This window comes from Lampris incognitus, chromosome 2 (genome assembly GCF_029633865.1).
Source record: "Lampris incognitus isolate fLamInc1 chromosome 2, fLamInc1.hap2, whole genome shotgun sequence".
In the NCBI taxonomy this organism is placed as follows: domain Eukaryota; kingdom Metazoa; phylum Chordata; class Actinopteri; order Lampriformes; family Lampridae; genus Lampris; species Lampris incognitus.
In genome coordinates this window covers 15,384,793-15,401,454 of record NC_079212.1, presented here as the reverse complement: position 1 = coordinate 15,401,454, position 16,662 = coordinate 15,384,793, and the positions used below count along the sequence as shown (strand labels likewise).

General features: G+C 44.2%; 1 protein-coding gene and 1 long non-coding RNA gene across 2 annotated transcripts; one reads left to right on the top strand and one right to left on the bottom strand.

Moving 5' to 3' along the window:
- Window positions 1-1,176: 1,176 nt before the first annotated feature.
- LOC130107113 (cytosolic sulfotransferase 2-like) lies at window positions 1,177-3,232 on the top strand. Its single transcript, XM_056273530.1, has 7 exons — window positions 1,177-1,318; window positions 1,498-1,626; window positions 1,892-1,992; window positions 2,347-2,473; window positions 2,574-2,671; window positions 2,780-2,954; window positions 3,120-3,232. The coding sequence occupies exons 1-7, from the start codon at window positions 1,180-1,182 to the stop codon at window positions 3,230-3,232; spliced, it is 882 nt and encodes a 293-aa protein (XP_056129505.1). The 5' UTR covers window positions 1,177-1,179.
- LOC130107114 (uncharacterized) lies at window positions 2,295-14,787 on the bottom strand. The gene is made up of 3 exons (XR_008809797.1): window positions 14,765-14,787; window positions 2,541-2,607; window positions 2,295-2,448 (listed from the first exon to the last, which is right to left on the bottom strand). It is a non-coding gene; the product is annotated as an uncharacterized LOC130107114 (long non-coding RNA).
- Between the last annotated feature and the right edge of the window lie 1,875 nt (window positions 14,788-16,662).

Below are 16,662 nucleotides of genomic sequence, written 5' to 3'. Positions count from 1 at the left end.
GTTAGTCCACCTGCTCCCTAACATTATGGCAACCCATTGTCATGCTGTGCAGGAGAATACTACTGTGAGTGGCCAAATTGCAGGAGCACTTACCTCCTTATTACCTGCCTCTGTGCAACTGTAAGAAGAAAAGTCAAGTCAAGTCAATTTTATTTGTATAGCCCAATATCACAAATTACAAATTTGTCTCAGTGGAAAATATCAAGTAAGTTTATATTAAGCACAAAAGGGGAGGCGTTTCAGTCATCCTTCTATTAGTAACTTCTACAGGGAAGGAAATGAGTTGGAAAAGGAAAATACCAGACATACTCTGGGAGTTATTCAAGGCACCTTCTTGTATAGTACAGCACAGTGTTCAGGAGGGGAATTTTTGATTTTGGTTGCGCGTGTTTTCAGATTTTTTTAGTGCTATTCGTAAAATGCTTTTACCTGAATTGGAAATAATGGAAATAATATTTTGCATTTTTTTTGTCTACATCGTCAAACATCATTAAGTGTTGTTGCAGTTAGTGCTTTATAAGTACATATATTTTTTTTGCTTCATTGCAATACAATAAATTTTCTTTCTAGGTAAGTATATGCAAAAAGAGGCGATTAGAAAGTCTGTATTGTTTCACTCCCCGGGCGCTGCAGCTGCCCACTGCTCCTATACAATGGGATGGGTTAAATGCAGAGAAGAAATTCACTGCAAGAATACAATTTGTTGTAAGAATACTATGCCAAATAAAGTGGCTTTCATGATCACATTTGACCAAACAGACATTTGTTCACATAATTAGAACAACTTATGTAGGCCTTTACATTTAGATGGTGAACGGGTTTAGAGTCCATAATCTTAGCAGCATGGCCGATATTTCCAGTCGCTGCTCCATCCTCTTTGCTGTCCCCTGGCGTGTTGAAGGATCACGCTAGTTCCCCCCCCCCGAATGCGTGCACCAACCAACCAGAGGAGGCGCTAGTGCAGCAACCAGGACACATACCCACATCCGACTTTTCACCCGCAGACATGGCCAATTGTTTCTGTAGGGTCACCTGACCAAACCGGAGGTAACACGGGGAGTCGAACCGGTGATTCCCATGTTGGTAGGCCAACGGAACAGACTGCTACGCCACCCTGACGCCCTATGGCCAATATTTCTAATATTTGTCATGCAAATTCAAAATATTCCCCTCTTGTAGATGGAGGTGCCACCACGGCCTGAACTATTCGACTTCCATGGTGTCTCTATGACAAAATACTTCACTGGAAACTGGGAAAATGTGCAGAACTTTAAAGCGAGACCAGACGACATCCTTATAGCTACTTACCCCAAAGCAGGTACGTGTACTTACGTGTGTGGCTCAGAGATTTCACTTCTAACACCCTTGTATTTGGCATCACATATGTGCTGATATGGTTTCCTGTGTGTCCATAGATGAGCTGACTTTGCATGTTTCACGTTTTAAGACAATCAATAAAAAAAATAAAGAAAAAAAACACATTTCTTTCTCTCTCAGGAACCACATGGGTGTCTTACATACTTGACCTCATGTATTTTGGTCAGACATTGCCGGAGCGTCAGGCAACCGTCCCGCTCAATGAAAGAGTTCCCTTCCTTGAGATCACGGCCCCTTTTGTCAAATCAGGTTGTATCACGTAATCACATATTAACCAGTATTACAAATGCAAAAATGCTTTGAATGCGGCCTTCAGTTTGCCCCCCCTGGTAGGCAGTCGTTATTGGTGCACTCTTGTTTTGGTGGCGTCTTCATCATCTGCAGCAGACCTGAATGATGCACTGCCGCCGTGGTGTCCATTAATGTTTAAAAGATGCATTCTTCACTTCCATCGCAGCATAATAAGTGATGAATCAAAACACTTGGTCTTGACTAACTTCACCTTCCTATGTAGGAAAAGAGCTGGCAGATACACTACCAACTTCTCCTCGCCTCATTAAAACTCATCTTCCAGTCCAGTTTGTGCCCAAGTCCTTCTGGGAGCAGAACAGCCGGGTACGCTATATGAATCTTTATGCTTGTTTGTTTGATTTGTGTTTAACCGTTACTATTTCTTTTTTTGAATTATATGACTTATGACTCCTATTACTGATGTAAAAATGCTCTGATGAATTACCATTATTAACCTTGAGAAAAATGAGGTTTAACACAGGATGCCTATTAAAAATAGCATATTGTTGCTCATTAAGAGTTCAAAATTAAACCTAGAACATCTCTGGATGTGCAACTCAAATCCCTGACTGGTTTCTCTAACAACAAAAAAAACAAATAAATTTCCAAAAATACATTTGCTTTTTATTTCCAGCTTGTCTTTGCTCTGTGCTTCAACTGCTTCGGTGTGTCTCTCAGATAGTCTATGTGGCCCGTAATGCCAAAGACGAAGCGGTGTCATTTTTCCACTTTGACCGCATGAACAAGATCGAACCGGAGCCGGGAGACTGGAGCAGCTACCTGCAGAGGTTCATGGAGGGAAAGAGTGAGTTCAAAGCCATGAAAGCGTCGAAGTGCAAATGACCCTTGATTTGACTTATTTTGGTATTTACTTGGCTTTTTGGTCCCTGTCCCTACGGCTTCAGTGGTGTTTGGATCCTGGTATGACCATGTAACTGGCTGGTGGGAGAAGAAACAAAGTCATTCAAAACTTCATTACATGTTATATGAAGATCTGGCTGAGGTACGTTGCATGCGTTAGCCTGGTTGGGGGGGGGGTGCTTACAGAGAGCCAGCAGCACTGCAGTGGCATGCAGGGGACATTGCATGTTACCGTTGTGTGTTTCTGCAGGACACTGGACGAGAAATAGACCGGCTGTGCTCGTTTCTCGGCCTGTCCCTCTCAGCTGACGAGAAGGACAGAGTCAGAGAAAAAGTGCATTTCGACAAAATGAAAAATGACCACATGAACAACTTCTCATCGGTCAAAATCATGGACTTCAAGATCTCTCCCTTCATGAGAAAAGGTGCAGCCAACTGAAATACGCGTGGACACTAAAGAAATGTTCACCCGCTCTTGCGGTTTACGATGTGCTCAGACTCCCATTGGTCGCGCCTCTATCTGCTTGAATCGTGTGTGTGTGCTGAAAACGTCTCTAAACCATCTGACCGATTCTCTCTGGTTCCTCCAGGAAAGGTTGGTGACTGGAAGAACCATTTCACCGTAGCCCAAAATGAGCAGTTCGATGAACACTACAAGAAAAAGATGATGAAGTCCACACTTCAGTTCCGTACGGAAATTTGAAGACTTCTGGTCAGGGTGGACAAGCAAGATGAAGGGTCTCTCTCTCTCTCTCTCTCTCTCTCTCTCTCTCTCTCCCCCCCCCCATCTTTTTTTTCTCCTCCTTACTTTTGAATTGGGCAGAGACATTGTGCTTAGTTGAGTTTTCTCCACGAGGGAACAGTGACGAGTGATGTACGTCCTTCAAACAGTTAAGTGACAACATTCTCTCTTGCATTCCTTTATTATTTGATTCATGCGTTGATTCATTCATTCTCAACATGAAACATGTTGTTAAGATTTTATTCATATTTGGGGCGTCCGGGTGGCGTGGCGGTCTACTCCGTTGCCTACCAACACGGGGATCACCGGTTCGAATCCCCGCGTTATATCCGGCTTGGTTGGGTGGGAAGCCGGATGTGGGCATGTGTCCAGGTCGCTGCACTAGCGCCTCCTCTGGTCGGTCGGGGCGCCTGTTCAGGGAGGAGGAGGGGGAACTGGAGGGAATAAGGTGATCCTCCCACGCGCTATGTCCCCCTGGTGAAACTCCTCACTGTCAGGTGAAAAGAAGTGGCTGGTGACTCCACATGTATCGGAGAAGGCTTGTCTGCAGCCCTCCCCGGTTCGGCAGAGGGGGTGGAGCAGCGACCGGGTCGGCTCGGAAGAGTGGGGTAATTGGCTACAATTGAGGAGAAAAAGGGGGAGAAAATCCCCCCCCCCAAAAAAAACTATTTTATTCATATTTTAATCAGGCATGTGTTCCAAATAATTTGCAATCCCATTGTATGCATAATCTCTACATGATAAACCAAACCCTCTAATGTGCTTCATGCATTGGCCAGTCCATGCATTGTTTCATATTTTGCATGGGATGGGGGGGGGGGGGGTCACATGCAGCACTTTCCAAAGCATAAAACTGGATCTCAAACAGAGGCAATATGTAATGTAATTATCCATCCATCCATCCATCCATTATCCGAGCCGCTTATCCTGCTCTCAGGGTCGCGGGGATGCTGGAGCCTATCCCAGCAGTCATTGGGCGGCAGGCGGGGAGACACCCTGGACAGACCGCCAGGCCATCACAGGGCAAAGATATAACAGCCCGACCAAGTAATGCCTTTGTCCAAATGAAGCGGACATGAATGCAGAAAGGCCTTGATCCAATCATGTTGATTTTCATGGGGTTTTATTTCTTGAAAATAGGACTTTTTAAATGTTTAAATGGTCATTTTCTTCAATGGCCGACTGTTGGTCAGTGTTAAACATCAAATGAAGAGAGTCTAACATGCTCTTTTTTCTCTCTCATTGAACACGTCTATTGAAAAACACATAAACACCTCCAGCGTTCTCTCTCAGAGGGCAGTTAATAGGTAATTATTGTAGGGAAAGTCACAGTTCACTTTCTTCCGTTGATATGTTGGGTCTAGGAGCTTTTCAACTGGACCTGAATTCTGAAATACTGTGTGTGTGACTGCTAGATAACCATGCTGAAGTCTGTTTGAGCGTACAGTCTCTTATGAAGCACCGAGGCGGGTGGGGCAGGAGTGCCCTCTTTGGGAGAAGGTGGGAGCACTCCTCTGGGGTTACGCAACCCGAAAGGTGCAACAATAATGGGATTTATTTGAAAAAGTGGGGGGATTTCTCTGTTTGTTATTGCTCCTTGAGATATCAGGGGCCCAAAAAATAAGCTATGGTTTACAGCATGGTGGCCCAGTGGTTAGCACTGTTGCCTCACAGCAAGAAGGTCCTGGGTTCGAACCCCAGGCCGTCCCAGGTCCTTTCTGTGTGGAGTTTGCATGTTCTCCCTGTGGGTTTCCTCCTGGTGCTACGGTTTCCTCCCACCATCAAAAAGAAACATGCATGTTAGGGTTAATACTCCTGTCTGTGCCCCTGAGCAAGGCAGTGGAAAGAAGAACTGGAGTTGGTCCCTGGGCGCTGCAGCTGCCCACCGCTCCTATACCATAGGATGGGTTAAATGCAGAGGATGAATTTCCCCATGGGTATTAATAAAGTGCATCTTAATACTTATACTTAATACTTACACTAACTTAATACTTTTTTTAGTTGTCTGTGTATTTACTTCTTTACCTTCTGACTGTACTTTTCGGGAACTATGCTTGATGTTATATATGACTATGTATACTTATTATTTTTCCCCTTTTCCCTTGTCGCCAGATGTGCACTGTATTATCATACTTTGCAATGTTTTTGTTATTACTGAAAAATTAATAAATATATTGTTTTAAAAATAAAGTACATCTTAATCTCAATCACCAGTATTTCCTTGTGCACAAGTAGAATGTGCAGTTTCTGATCTGTGCCCTTTCATTGCTGGTAAATTATTATTATTATTATTGTTTTTTTATGAGCATGTCAGTGGGAGAAGAGACATCCTGAAATACATGACCAGAGAAAAACAAAATGAGATGGAGTCTGTGTGTGTGTGTGTGTGTGTGTGTGTGTGTGTGTGTGTGTGTGTGTGAGAGAGAGAGAGTGAGAGAGAGGGGGGGGGATTGTGATGACAGCCCCGCTTCCTACCACCCAAGTAGACCCCATCTTCGTATTTACATCCAGTTTAATCAATTTCAGTTCAACTCAACTCAACTTTGACATGGCTCAAGAACAACCAAACATGGAATTGGATGCTCACAGCATAACGCCAACTTTGGTCAAGTAAGGGAAAAGCAAAGGTGCAAGGTGGAATTGCTGACAAATGAATACAACTACTACTAATAACAATAATAACTTTTATTTATATAGCACTTTTCTACAGATATAGTTAAAATATTATTATAAACACTATGAATATAAAATGCACACCCCAAAGACGGCGTATACCAGTTGATCTAGTACCTCTCCACCCTGCTACTTGGCTCTTCATGCTGAACAGTGTACACACAGCTACGGCTGCAATGTGTCCCAGTACTCAAAAGTTCACCGTTCACCCCATTTACTATGAAATGAGCATAATTCCCAGGATGCTTTGCTTATTCTTCATGGTCTCTGGGGGAAGCCGTCAACTACTGTGTGCCAAAGTCAAGACTTTGATAAGGAATGCAAGAAAAGGTGAAAAAACACAAACAAAAATAATAAAAACGGAAACATATTTGGTAACATTTTAAATTAAGTGCATATAATAAGTGTGAGTTAATAGGCATTGAGACCCTTACAAGTCCTTATAAAATGCTTATTAACATTATTATGTGTTAATAAGACTATATGAGTGTTAATAATAGCATCTTAAACATGTCTTCGGCACGAGGTGGTGCTTGCGAAATATGCAAAACCTACTTTTCCCACACATCTTTGGTTGTAAGACGTCCCAATTAAAAGTTATTAAAAGAATTTTATTAGTCCACAAAATGCATCAGTTATGACTTATAAAGACCTTATTACCCATTTACTAATGCTTCATATAATCTTATGAACACATGGTAATGTTAATAAGCATTTTATAAGGCCTTATAAGGGCCTTGTTACCTATTAACTAACACATATTACATGCAATTAATGTAGAGCATTACCCAATATTCATGCTGCATTGGCTTATTGCGATGGATGTCTATCTGTAACACAGCGTTAATCATATTTAGTGCTGGAAGATATAGAAAATCTCATTTTTATGATAGCCATTGGGAAGTTTGCATGATATATCACAATATCTGCTCGCATATGCAAAAATACCATATTTAAGAATCCAAGTGATGTACATCACATCTAATTGTTTAGTACTGTCAATCAAAACTGTGGTTTTCAAAAAATGCTCCCTCAAATATTTCAGACCTTATACTGGGTATTAGATTCTCATTGTCATTAATTCAGACAACCAAATTGTGTATCACGATATGACAATATCGGAATTTCATCATGATGCATCATCATAGAAAGACAATAAACGATAATATCAACTCATTTCTCAGCCCCCAATCATATTCACTCTAAAAGAATCAGTGGATTATTAAGAGTGTAAGACAAATGTAAAGTCTTATGTGGGAGTCAAACTCCTGTGGAGCTGCTGGTTGAGCCCAGGTAATTCCAATTAATCAAATATTACTTTATTCAGACACAAAGGTAGGTCCATGTTAAAGACAACAACAAAGAAATACAACACAAGACAAGAACACAAAATATAGCTAAAAACAGCAGCTCACAAGTCCACAATGATTAAAAGCTATACAGACATTTGTTCCAATGTTTCCAGAAACAAGAGGAGTACCTGGTGTCTATTTGTGTAGGCTCCGTTAACAGCATTATAATTACATTCTTAGACGCAATTAATCGACACATAAATTTGTACATAAAATTCCTCAACACAGCATGAAAAGTGGGAACATTACTAGTCACAAACACATGACTGGCACTTGTCCATCTTGGAAGCTTGAGCAAGCTTCTGAATGCATCATTATATGCTACCTGCAGCTTTTTAATTTTTGCTTGGCTAAAAGTGCACCACAAGTGGGCTGTATAGAGTGGAGCACAGTAGGCCCTAAAAAGAGCAGTTTTAACCTCGTCTGTACACATATGAAATTTGTGTGTCAGCATATTGGCTTGTGCATACAGTTTGCAACACTGGCGCTGCACATCATCGTCATCACATAGATCCTTCCTGATGATGTGACCCAGATATCTCATTTTGTTCAGCACATTTAGTGCTTGGTCTGCCAAGAAGAATGAGGGAAAATTTTGCTTTTTATCCTGCTTGGTTTTAGCAATCATGACAACACCCTTTTTAGAGTCAAATTTAACGTCATGCTGCACACCATAGCTTGAGCAGACTCTGAGCAGTTGCTGTAAGCCAGCACTATAAGGGGACAGTATGACTAACTCATCAGCGTACATCAGATGGTTAATAAGACTATCCCCCACCATACAGCCCGTCTTACACTCTTTTAACTTTTTGGAGAGATCATCCATATACACATTGAAGAGAACAGGTGACAGTATTCCACCTTGTCAGACCCCATTGGTCACTGGGAAGGGTGCAGATACACTCTTACCCCATCTGACTTGCATGGTTTGATATGAATACCAAAAATGCAAGATCCTTATCAAATAAGAAGGGACCCCTTGCTCTTGTAGTTTAACAAATAATTTACCATGATTAACACAGTCAAAAGCGTTTGATGCATAAAAAAACCCCCACATAAATACTGTAGTATTACGTCTTCTATATTTACTAACAACTTCCTTCCGTGCATATACTATGCACAAATCTGTGCCGTGTTTATTTTTAAAGCCAAATTGATTGTCAGTAGTTGATATATATTCTTGAAGCCTATCCAAGAGAATTCATTCCAATACTTTGGATAGTATGCCAGCCAGAGCAATTGGCCTATAATTTTCTATGCTGGATATTGTACCGGTTTTGTCTTTGATTACTGGCACTAGTAAGACAGACAACATAGAGTCAGGTAGGATGCCATGCATTAACAATCCAGAAAAACACACAGCCAGTAATGCTGAGATTCTGTGGCTAGCATACTTCAGATGCCCTGCTGTTATTTGGTCAAGGCCACACGCTTTGTTCACTGACAATTTCTCAATGGCATAGCACACTTCATCGGGTCTAATAACCACATCATCGTTTTTAGAGACATCGCCAACATTAAATCCATCACTCTTTACACAATTAAAAATGTCTCTATAGTGTTTTCTCCACAGTTCAGCAATATTTTCAGGCCCAGTGATCCCATCAATACTGGGTGGCAAGGGCATCTTACTATTATTAATAACCTTAACTTCCTTCCAGAAGTCATAGACATTTACCTGGCCTCTGAAGGCTTCTTTCCAAGAAGTCGTCAGTGGCCAGGTTACTTTTCAGCCATTACAAAGCCATCAATCCTCATCAGCTGCGTATAAGCCTTGGAGAGAGATGCCCAACAGTGCCAGTGGGCCATTGTTGGCAGCCGAGAGGGAGGGAGGGAGAGAGAGAGAGAGAGAGAGAGAGAGAGAGAGAGAGAGAGAGAGAGAGAGAGAGAGAGAGAGAGAGAGAGAGAGAGAGAGAGAGAGAGAGAGAGAGAGAGAGAGAGAGAGAGAGAGAGAGAGAGAGAGAGAGAGAGAGAGAGAGAGAGAGAGATTTGATTTTTAAAAAGTGACTTTTATTTTAGAAAAATACAATCATATTCAAACCACGAGCCAAGAAATAAATTGCGTAGAAAATAAAAGGTAAATCACATCAATTCTCCAGAAAAAACAAGTTGGTCATCTTTTACTGAGCACAACACTTCCCTGTAAGCCCAGATAGCACTGAATTGCTGGGTATCTTTCATTTCTTTGTAATAATTGAAATCAAGAATCATCCTGGCTTTTACCATTCTAGTAAACAGCAGCTTTACATCAGTGTCTACTGAGTCTTCTATCTTTCTTTTTCTGCTTACATATATGGCCAGTTTCGCTTGTCCCAGGATGAAATTCATCAGTTGACATTTGTCTTTCACAGTACGTTTATACACAAACCCCAGAATGAAAGTGTGCTTGGAGAAAACCTCCCCTACCTTTCTGAATAAACTCTCCAACAACATGAACAGTGGTACCAGGCGCACGCACTCCAGGTAACAGTGGAAAACAGTTTCTTTGTAAGGGCAAAAAATACATTTATCACTCACACCCTGACCAATAACAGAGAGAAAAACATTAACTGCTACTATCCCATGCACAATCCTCCACTGCAAGTCAGCAACCTTCTTTGTTAATGGCGGTTTATATAAACCCCTCCAAGCAGGTCTGACATCGACTCCCAAGCCCAGATGACTTCGCCAAGGTGTGTCGACTCGGTCGTGTAGTTTACCCTTGTTTAGACATTTAACCATCATTCCATACAGTAATTTGCCTTTTGCTTCTTCTAAATTTAGAAAAGTACTTCTCTTCTCAGTAAAAAAAAACCTGAACAGTCATCAAAGCTGGGACGAATACTTAAACAAGGAAAAGGATCATCTACATTAGGCACGATCAAACCATTGCTGTATTCATTTAACAGGACGGATTCATGTCTCGTCAGACAGCGTCTCCAGTGGTCAAGCAGCCTGTTGATGATCCTCACAGAACGCACTCCCAGACCAGCCGCAAGAGCAGCTGCATTGCACAAGTCAGGTCCAGCAGTGTTCACCACCGATTCAAGGGTTAGAAAACCTGCTCTGCAAAACCCTTCTGTGACTGCCGATCCTGCCCAGCAGGGTGTGTTCAGACGTCCTCCATGCGCCACAGGCTCCCTCAACAACCAGTACAGGGAGTCGCATTGCTTTGTCCTCTCTTTCACCACCATCTTCCACACTGTGAAGACACCGCGGTAGAAAGGTGGCAGGGTTTGAAACTTCACAGTCTTCAAATCCATGAGGAACAGTGAGTCATGCAGTCCCAAACCACCAAACTTCTGCAACACTATGTGTGCCAGTGGTCTCCACACCAAGTCTTTCGGGCCATAAAGCAGTCTCTGGAGGAATTGAAGGCGGAACACAGCGCCTCTACTGGCCAAATGTGCATGTCCTTGTCCTCCTTCCTCCTTTGGGAGAAAAAGGACAGCCTGGGGAATCCATTGTAAATTATCCCAAAAAAAAATCAACTAAAACAGCTTGAATTCTTGCAAGTAAATTTGGAGGGGGGTCAACACAAACTAATCTGTGCCATAATGAGGAGGATACTAGATTGTTGATTACAAGCGTCCTCCCTCTGTAAGACATGCTTGGCAGGAGCCACTTCCACCTTTTAAGCCGGCCTTCTATTTTTTCTAAAATGTTCTCCCAGTTCTTTTCTAACACAGATTCTTCACCCAAATAAACTCCCAAGTACTTTATCCCTCCTTTTTTCCAAATCAGCCCTCCCGGTAGAACTAAATTGTCAAGTGGCCTTTTCCCAACCATCACGGCTTCACTTTTTTCCCAGTTTACCTTAGCAGATGACAAACTATTGAAAAGACATACAGTCCCCTCCAAGGTATCAATATCACTCTGTTTGTTAATCATTATCATAACGTCATCTGCATATGCTGAGACCTTCACAGCTGTGGTACAACCTGGGAAAAAAACACCTGAGAGTTTTTCCCTGAGTTTGTGAAGGAAAGGCTCAATGGAAAGGGAGTACAGCATTCCAAAGAGTACGCATCCTTGACGTACTCCCCTCTGTACAATGAAAGGTGCAGCCAAACCACCATTAATTTTTAGTATACTCACAATGTCACGGTACAGTACCTGGATCTTGGCTATGAAACCTGGGCTGAACCCAAAGGCATTTAGCGTCTGCCACAGGTACTTGTGTTCAACCCGGTCAAAAGCCTTTTCCTGGTCTATGGAAATGAGACCAGTATCTACACCCAATGACCCAGAGAGTTCCAAAACGTGCCCAATTAGTGTGATATTGTCACTTATTAACCTGCCGGGCACACAGTAAGTCTGGTCAACATGAATGGCCTTACTCATCACCTCTCTAAGTCTAGAGGCTAAAACTTTAGAGAGGATTTTATAGTCCCCACACAGCAGAGATACAGGTCTCCAGTTCTTCAGGTCTTGTAGATCCCCCTTTTTCGGCAGCAAAGTGATAACTGCCCTTCTACAGCTCAGCGGTAGCTGTCCTCTGCACAAACTGTCCTGAAGCACCTCCAGCAAATCTTTGCCGACCACAGACCAGAAAGACTTATAAAATTCAACGGGCAGGCCATCAATGCCAGGTGCTTTACAATTGCCCAGGCTCATGAGAGCAGTGTACAGTTCATTCAGAGACAGTTCTGCATCTAACACCGCATTGGTATCACCGTCCACCTGAGGAAGCCCAGCATAAAAAGAACTGGCCAACTCTGCATCCTCCACAAATTCACTTTTAAACAGGTCGTTGTAGAAGGAGGTGGCATATCTGCGGATCTCAGGGGTTCCCATTATTGTGGTTCCATCGCCAGAGCGTAACGAATGAATGATCTTCCTCTGACCATTCCTTCGCTCCAAACAAAAAAAAAAACTGTGATGGGGCATCCATTTGAGACACATTCATGAAACGTGAACGGACCAGAGCTCCCTGTGCTGTAGTGCCCAACAGGTTGGCTAAGGCAGCCTTTTTAGCTTTAAGGGCTTCAATATGCCCTTGATTTCTTGTAGAATCCACTAAACCCTGTAACTCTACTACTTCAATCTCCAGGTCTTTAAGAGATCTGGTAATGTACTTGGTGACATTGCGAGTATACTCCTGACATAATTGTCTTATCTTGCTCTTTCCTACATCCCACCATTGCTGTAATGAAGAAAAAGTGGTCTTGCTTTTTCCATGCAAAGCCCAAAGAAACTCAACTGCCTCTCTGAAAGTTCTATCATGTAGAAGACCAGTGTTAAAATGCCAATATGCACTCCGTACTTTAACATGCTGAATGAAAAAAGAGCACTGAACAAGACAATGGTCAGAAAAACCAACAGGAGTTATTTGACTTGATTTAAAGATACCAAAATTATGTTTGAAGCAATAAAAACGATCAAGTCTGGCCAGAGATAACAAATTATCCTTGGAGTGACTCCACGTGTACTGCCTGTCACTCTTGTAAAAACCTCTCCAAACATCCTGTAGGCCATGGGTTTCAATCAACCGCTTAAGTTTAGCAGATGAAGCGGGATGAGGCTCTAGATGGTTCCTGTCTAGTTTGGCATTTTCCGTGCAATTGAAATCACCTCCCAGAAACAAAAAGAAATCGGTACAATGGTGAATTACATCACATAAGGTGTTCAGCAGTCTCAATCTCTCAACGCCCGAAACTGGGGCATAAACATTCCCAAAAATCAATTTCGCACCCTCATATTGTACTGTGACTTTTAGAATGTGACCACACACTATCTCTTCTACCTCAGAAGAAGAGGGACTGAAACCCTTAGAGAAAAGCACACCAACGCCGCCACTGTTAGTTAATTTGTGGCTTAGGAAGACCTCCCCAGGCCACTCCTTCTTCCAGTCACTTTCATTCACAGCGTCACTGTGAGTTTCTTGAATAAAGACCACATCCAACCCTTTCAATTCTACCAACTTGAAGAGAGAAGCTCTCTTCACATCGCTCCTGGCGCCATTTAGGTTTAAAGACCCTATCTTCAAATCAGCCATGAAAGGGAAAGAAGTTGTCTCTGCAACAAGAAAAACACATACAAACAATATGAGGAGAACAAACTTTGTCTTAATCATCACTGATTAATTGTGCCTTGACTTTTGTCGTGATTTTCTTGAGCCGGTAAACCTCTTGGTCAGTGAAAGCCCCCTCTTCCTTCCTCAGTCGTGCCACAGACCTGACGAAAGATCTCAAATCGGGGAAGAACTGTTCGGTTTCAACCGCCCTTTGCCCTTTAGTGTCAGTTAAAAATTTCCTAATTGTCTCGAGGGGATAAAAAATGGTTTCATCCTCTTGTGATGGTGTCCACTCACTTTCCTCATCCGATGAATCATCCAACACTTTCTTGGCCTTGGCACTACCCTGCTCTTTGTCAGACATTTGTTTTTACTGCGTTTAGCTGTTAAACCAGTCTCCTCCGTAAACATGGTGCCATCTACCAGTTCCTCACTGACCACACTTTCCACACTCTGACCACAGTTCATTTTACCTTTATCACATTTCCTTTCCTCTGCCAGCTTACATTTTTCCGGTTTCTCTCTGGTCTGGGCATTATCGGCATCATTTCGACTCGTAGCTTGGTCCTGTTCCTCACTCTGCTCCCTGTCCTGCGTGTCTGCCTCGGTCTCCTCTACTTTCTCTGCGGACTGCTGTGCACCGGGCGAGTCAGACTCGGCGTGTCGGGCTGCGGCGCGTCGGGCTGCGGCGCTTCAGGCGGGTTCGAGCTGGTCTGCTGTCCGGCCTCAGGGCAAGACCGAACCACATGTCCTTCTGCACCGCAACCGAAGCATTTCATCGTCTCAGAGGTGGCAAACACGGTATAACTAAAACCGTCCACTTTGAACGTGAAAGTCAGGTTTAAATCGCCCGTGTTGTCCTTAAGGATCATGAACGCCTGTCTTCTGTGACACACAACGTGTCTTAGTTTTGGCGACTTGGACCCCAGCAGAACCAATTTAATGGGGGACACCAGCTGCCCGAAACGCGACAGCTCCGTGGCCAACACTTCGTTCTTAATGAACGGAGGCGCGTTTGAAATAGTGACCTTCTTTGCCAGGTTCACCAGCGGGAGAACAGGGGTGAAAGAGTCGCGAATCACGACGCCATTTTCCACAACTTGTCCAACTTTGGCCACGTCATCTAAGAAAATGACAACAGCTTTGTTCATACGCGAAGCAGACTTCACACTTTCAAACCCGACAACCTCTCCAACAGCATAGCTGGCCTCCTCCACCCTAACAGCATAGCTGGCCTCCTCCACTGAACAGCATAGCTGGCCTCCTCCATTGAACAGCCGACACTCGGCAATATCTTAACCGCATGACGGCGTGTCAGCTTCTCCAGCTCCGCACTACTACTGACAACGGGCATAGTGCCCGGCTGCCAACCGCACCACCAAACTACACCCCAAAAAATTGACCACCTAACAACAAACTAATCACGAAAATAGATAGAGAAAAGAAAGAGAAAGCATGGAAATTTTCACTCACACCGAAGCAAAAAACGCCGTCGCTCCGTTCACTCACTCGCACTTCCACGAGAGAGAGAGAGAGAGAGAGAGAGAGAGAGAGAGAGAGAGAGAGAGAGAGAGAGAGAGAGAGAGAGAGAGAGAGAGAGACGGCCAATGGGCCAATGTTGTCAACCAGAGAGCGAGCTCTTGTGGCAGTACTCTATACTCCCTGAGAAGGAGGTGAAACCTGTGTTAGTATTCTTCTTTCTTTCTTTTTGGTCTGATCTGAGTTTTTGTTAGTTAAGCCTGGCTAGTTAAGAGCCAGCGTTTTTAGTTGTCTTTTTTGGGTGTATATATTGACTTAGGGTTAGTTTTTGTTAATAAATCTTTGTTTTTACACCTGGTTCCGCCTCCCACCTTTCTTATTCCCCCGGGACACTTTCCTTTGTTACTTCCCCTCACCTCCAGGACCTTTAACAGGGAGCGTAACAGTCGTGATAGGTGAAAGGAAAAAGTCCATACTGTTTTTGTAAATTGTCTTATCAGCAAACCACTAAACAAAGGTTTGTCTGGGAGATTTGCCCTCCATATCCTGTTGACAAGGTTTAGTGGCTGCTCACACTGACCAAAGTCGACAAGATATACAATACAGCTGGGTATTGAGAACGCAGTAATTTATCTGTCCAGGGCATCTGAAACGGAAACCACCGACATGAGGCTGTTACTCGGGAAGTGAAGTCGAGGTGCAGGTTTGAGTCTCTGTCAGTGAGCTTGGTCAGTGTGGAGCGCAGCTTGTGGGAGCGCAGGAATGAAGAGACAACGAGACAGTTTCTCTTTTAAGACCATTGCCGGGTCGTTTTATTTCGCCCACTTAAACACAGGACACACCAGCATGTAGCGCGTTAACCAGCTACCAGCTAACCCCCCCCCCAAAAAAACAAAACAAAACGAAACACACCCCTCGGAACTCTCATCTCACGAGGCCCGTCAACCCTCAACTCTTAAAGGGCCCGCAGAACATTAAGGTGAATGTCTCAGGTTCTCATGTGCAGCCACCATACTTGCCCCCCCCCCATTCACCTTAACAAAACAAAACAAAAAAGAGACAACAGTCTACGTTGTTGGGGGCAAACAGGGCGCCCATAGTGGCTCCGCCTAACAGGAACGGGGAGGAAACAGGGACAGTGGGGTGATGAGTAGCCAAGTCAGGAGCCGGGAAGCGGGGTGGGGGTGGTGGCAGGGGGAGGGGTACGTCCCCGCTGTGGAGGAAATGCTGGCTCCACTGGCCTGTCCAAGTCAAGATGGGCTGGCTTGAGGCAGTCCACCAAGACATGCTCCGACCCCCCCCCCCCCCCGCCTCGATGTCCACTATAAAGTATTTGGTCCCCACCACCAGGACGCAGAAGGGCTCATCATAAGGGGGCTGCAGGGACGACCGATGTGCATCATGTACATCATAAATATGTACTCAGCCGACAGTAGGTCCTTAGGTACATGGGCATAAGGCAGGCCATGTCTTGACGCGGGGACAGGAGCAAAGGCGCCGGCATCCTCCAGTGGTGCGGTCCCCTGGCAGGCGGTGGACCAGGGAGTTGTGGTGATTGGAATGAAGTCCCCCGGGACCTGTAGCGGCTAGCCATAGACCAGCTTAGCAAATGAAGACTGGAGATCCTCCTTTGGGGCGGTCTGCAGGCATAGCATGACCCAAGGAAGCCGGCCGACCCAGCTGGCGTCAGTGAGGCCAGCCCGCAAAGCGTTTTTCATGAAGCGATGGAAACGCTCACACAACCCGTTGCTCTGTGGGTGGTGCACCGTGGTGCGATGGAGTTGTATTCCCAGGCCCTCTGTGACAGCTGTCCAGAGTTCAGATGTGAACTGAGAGCCCTGGTCTGAGGAGAGGTCGGACGGAGTGCCAAACCGGACCCAGGATCCGATGAA

Coding starts and splice junctions, on each gene's coding strand:
- LOC130107113 (XM_056273530.1), top strand. CDS start 1,180: ATGGAGGTGCCACCACGGCCTGAACTATTCGACTTCCATGGTGTCTCT. Junction 1,319..1,497: donor AGCTACTTACCCCAAAGCAG/GTACGTGTACTT, acceptor TTTCTCTCTCAG/GAACCACATGGGTGTCTTAC. Junction 2,955..3,119: donor CTCTCCCTTCATGAGAAAAG/GTGCAGCCAACT, acceptor TGGTTCCTCCAG/GAAAGGTTGGTGACTGGAAG.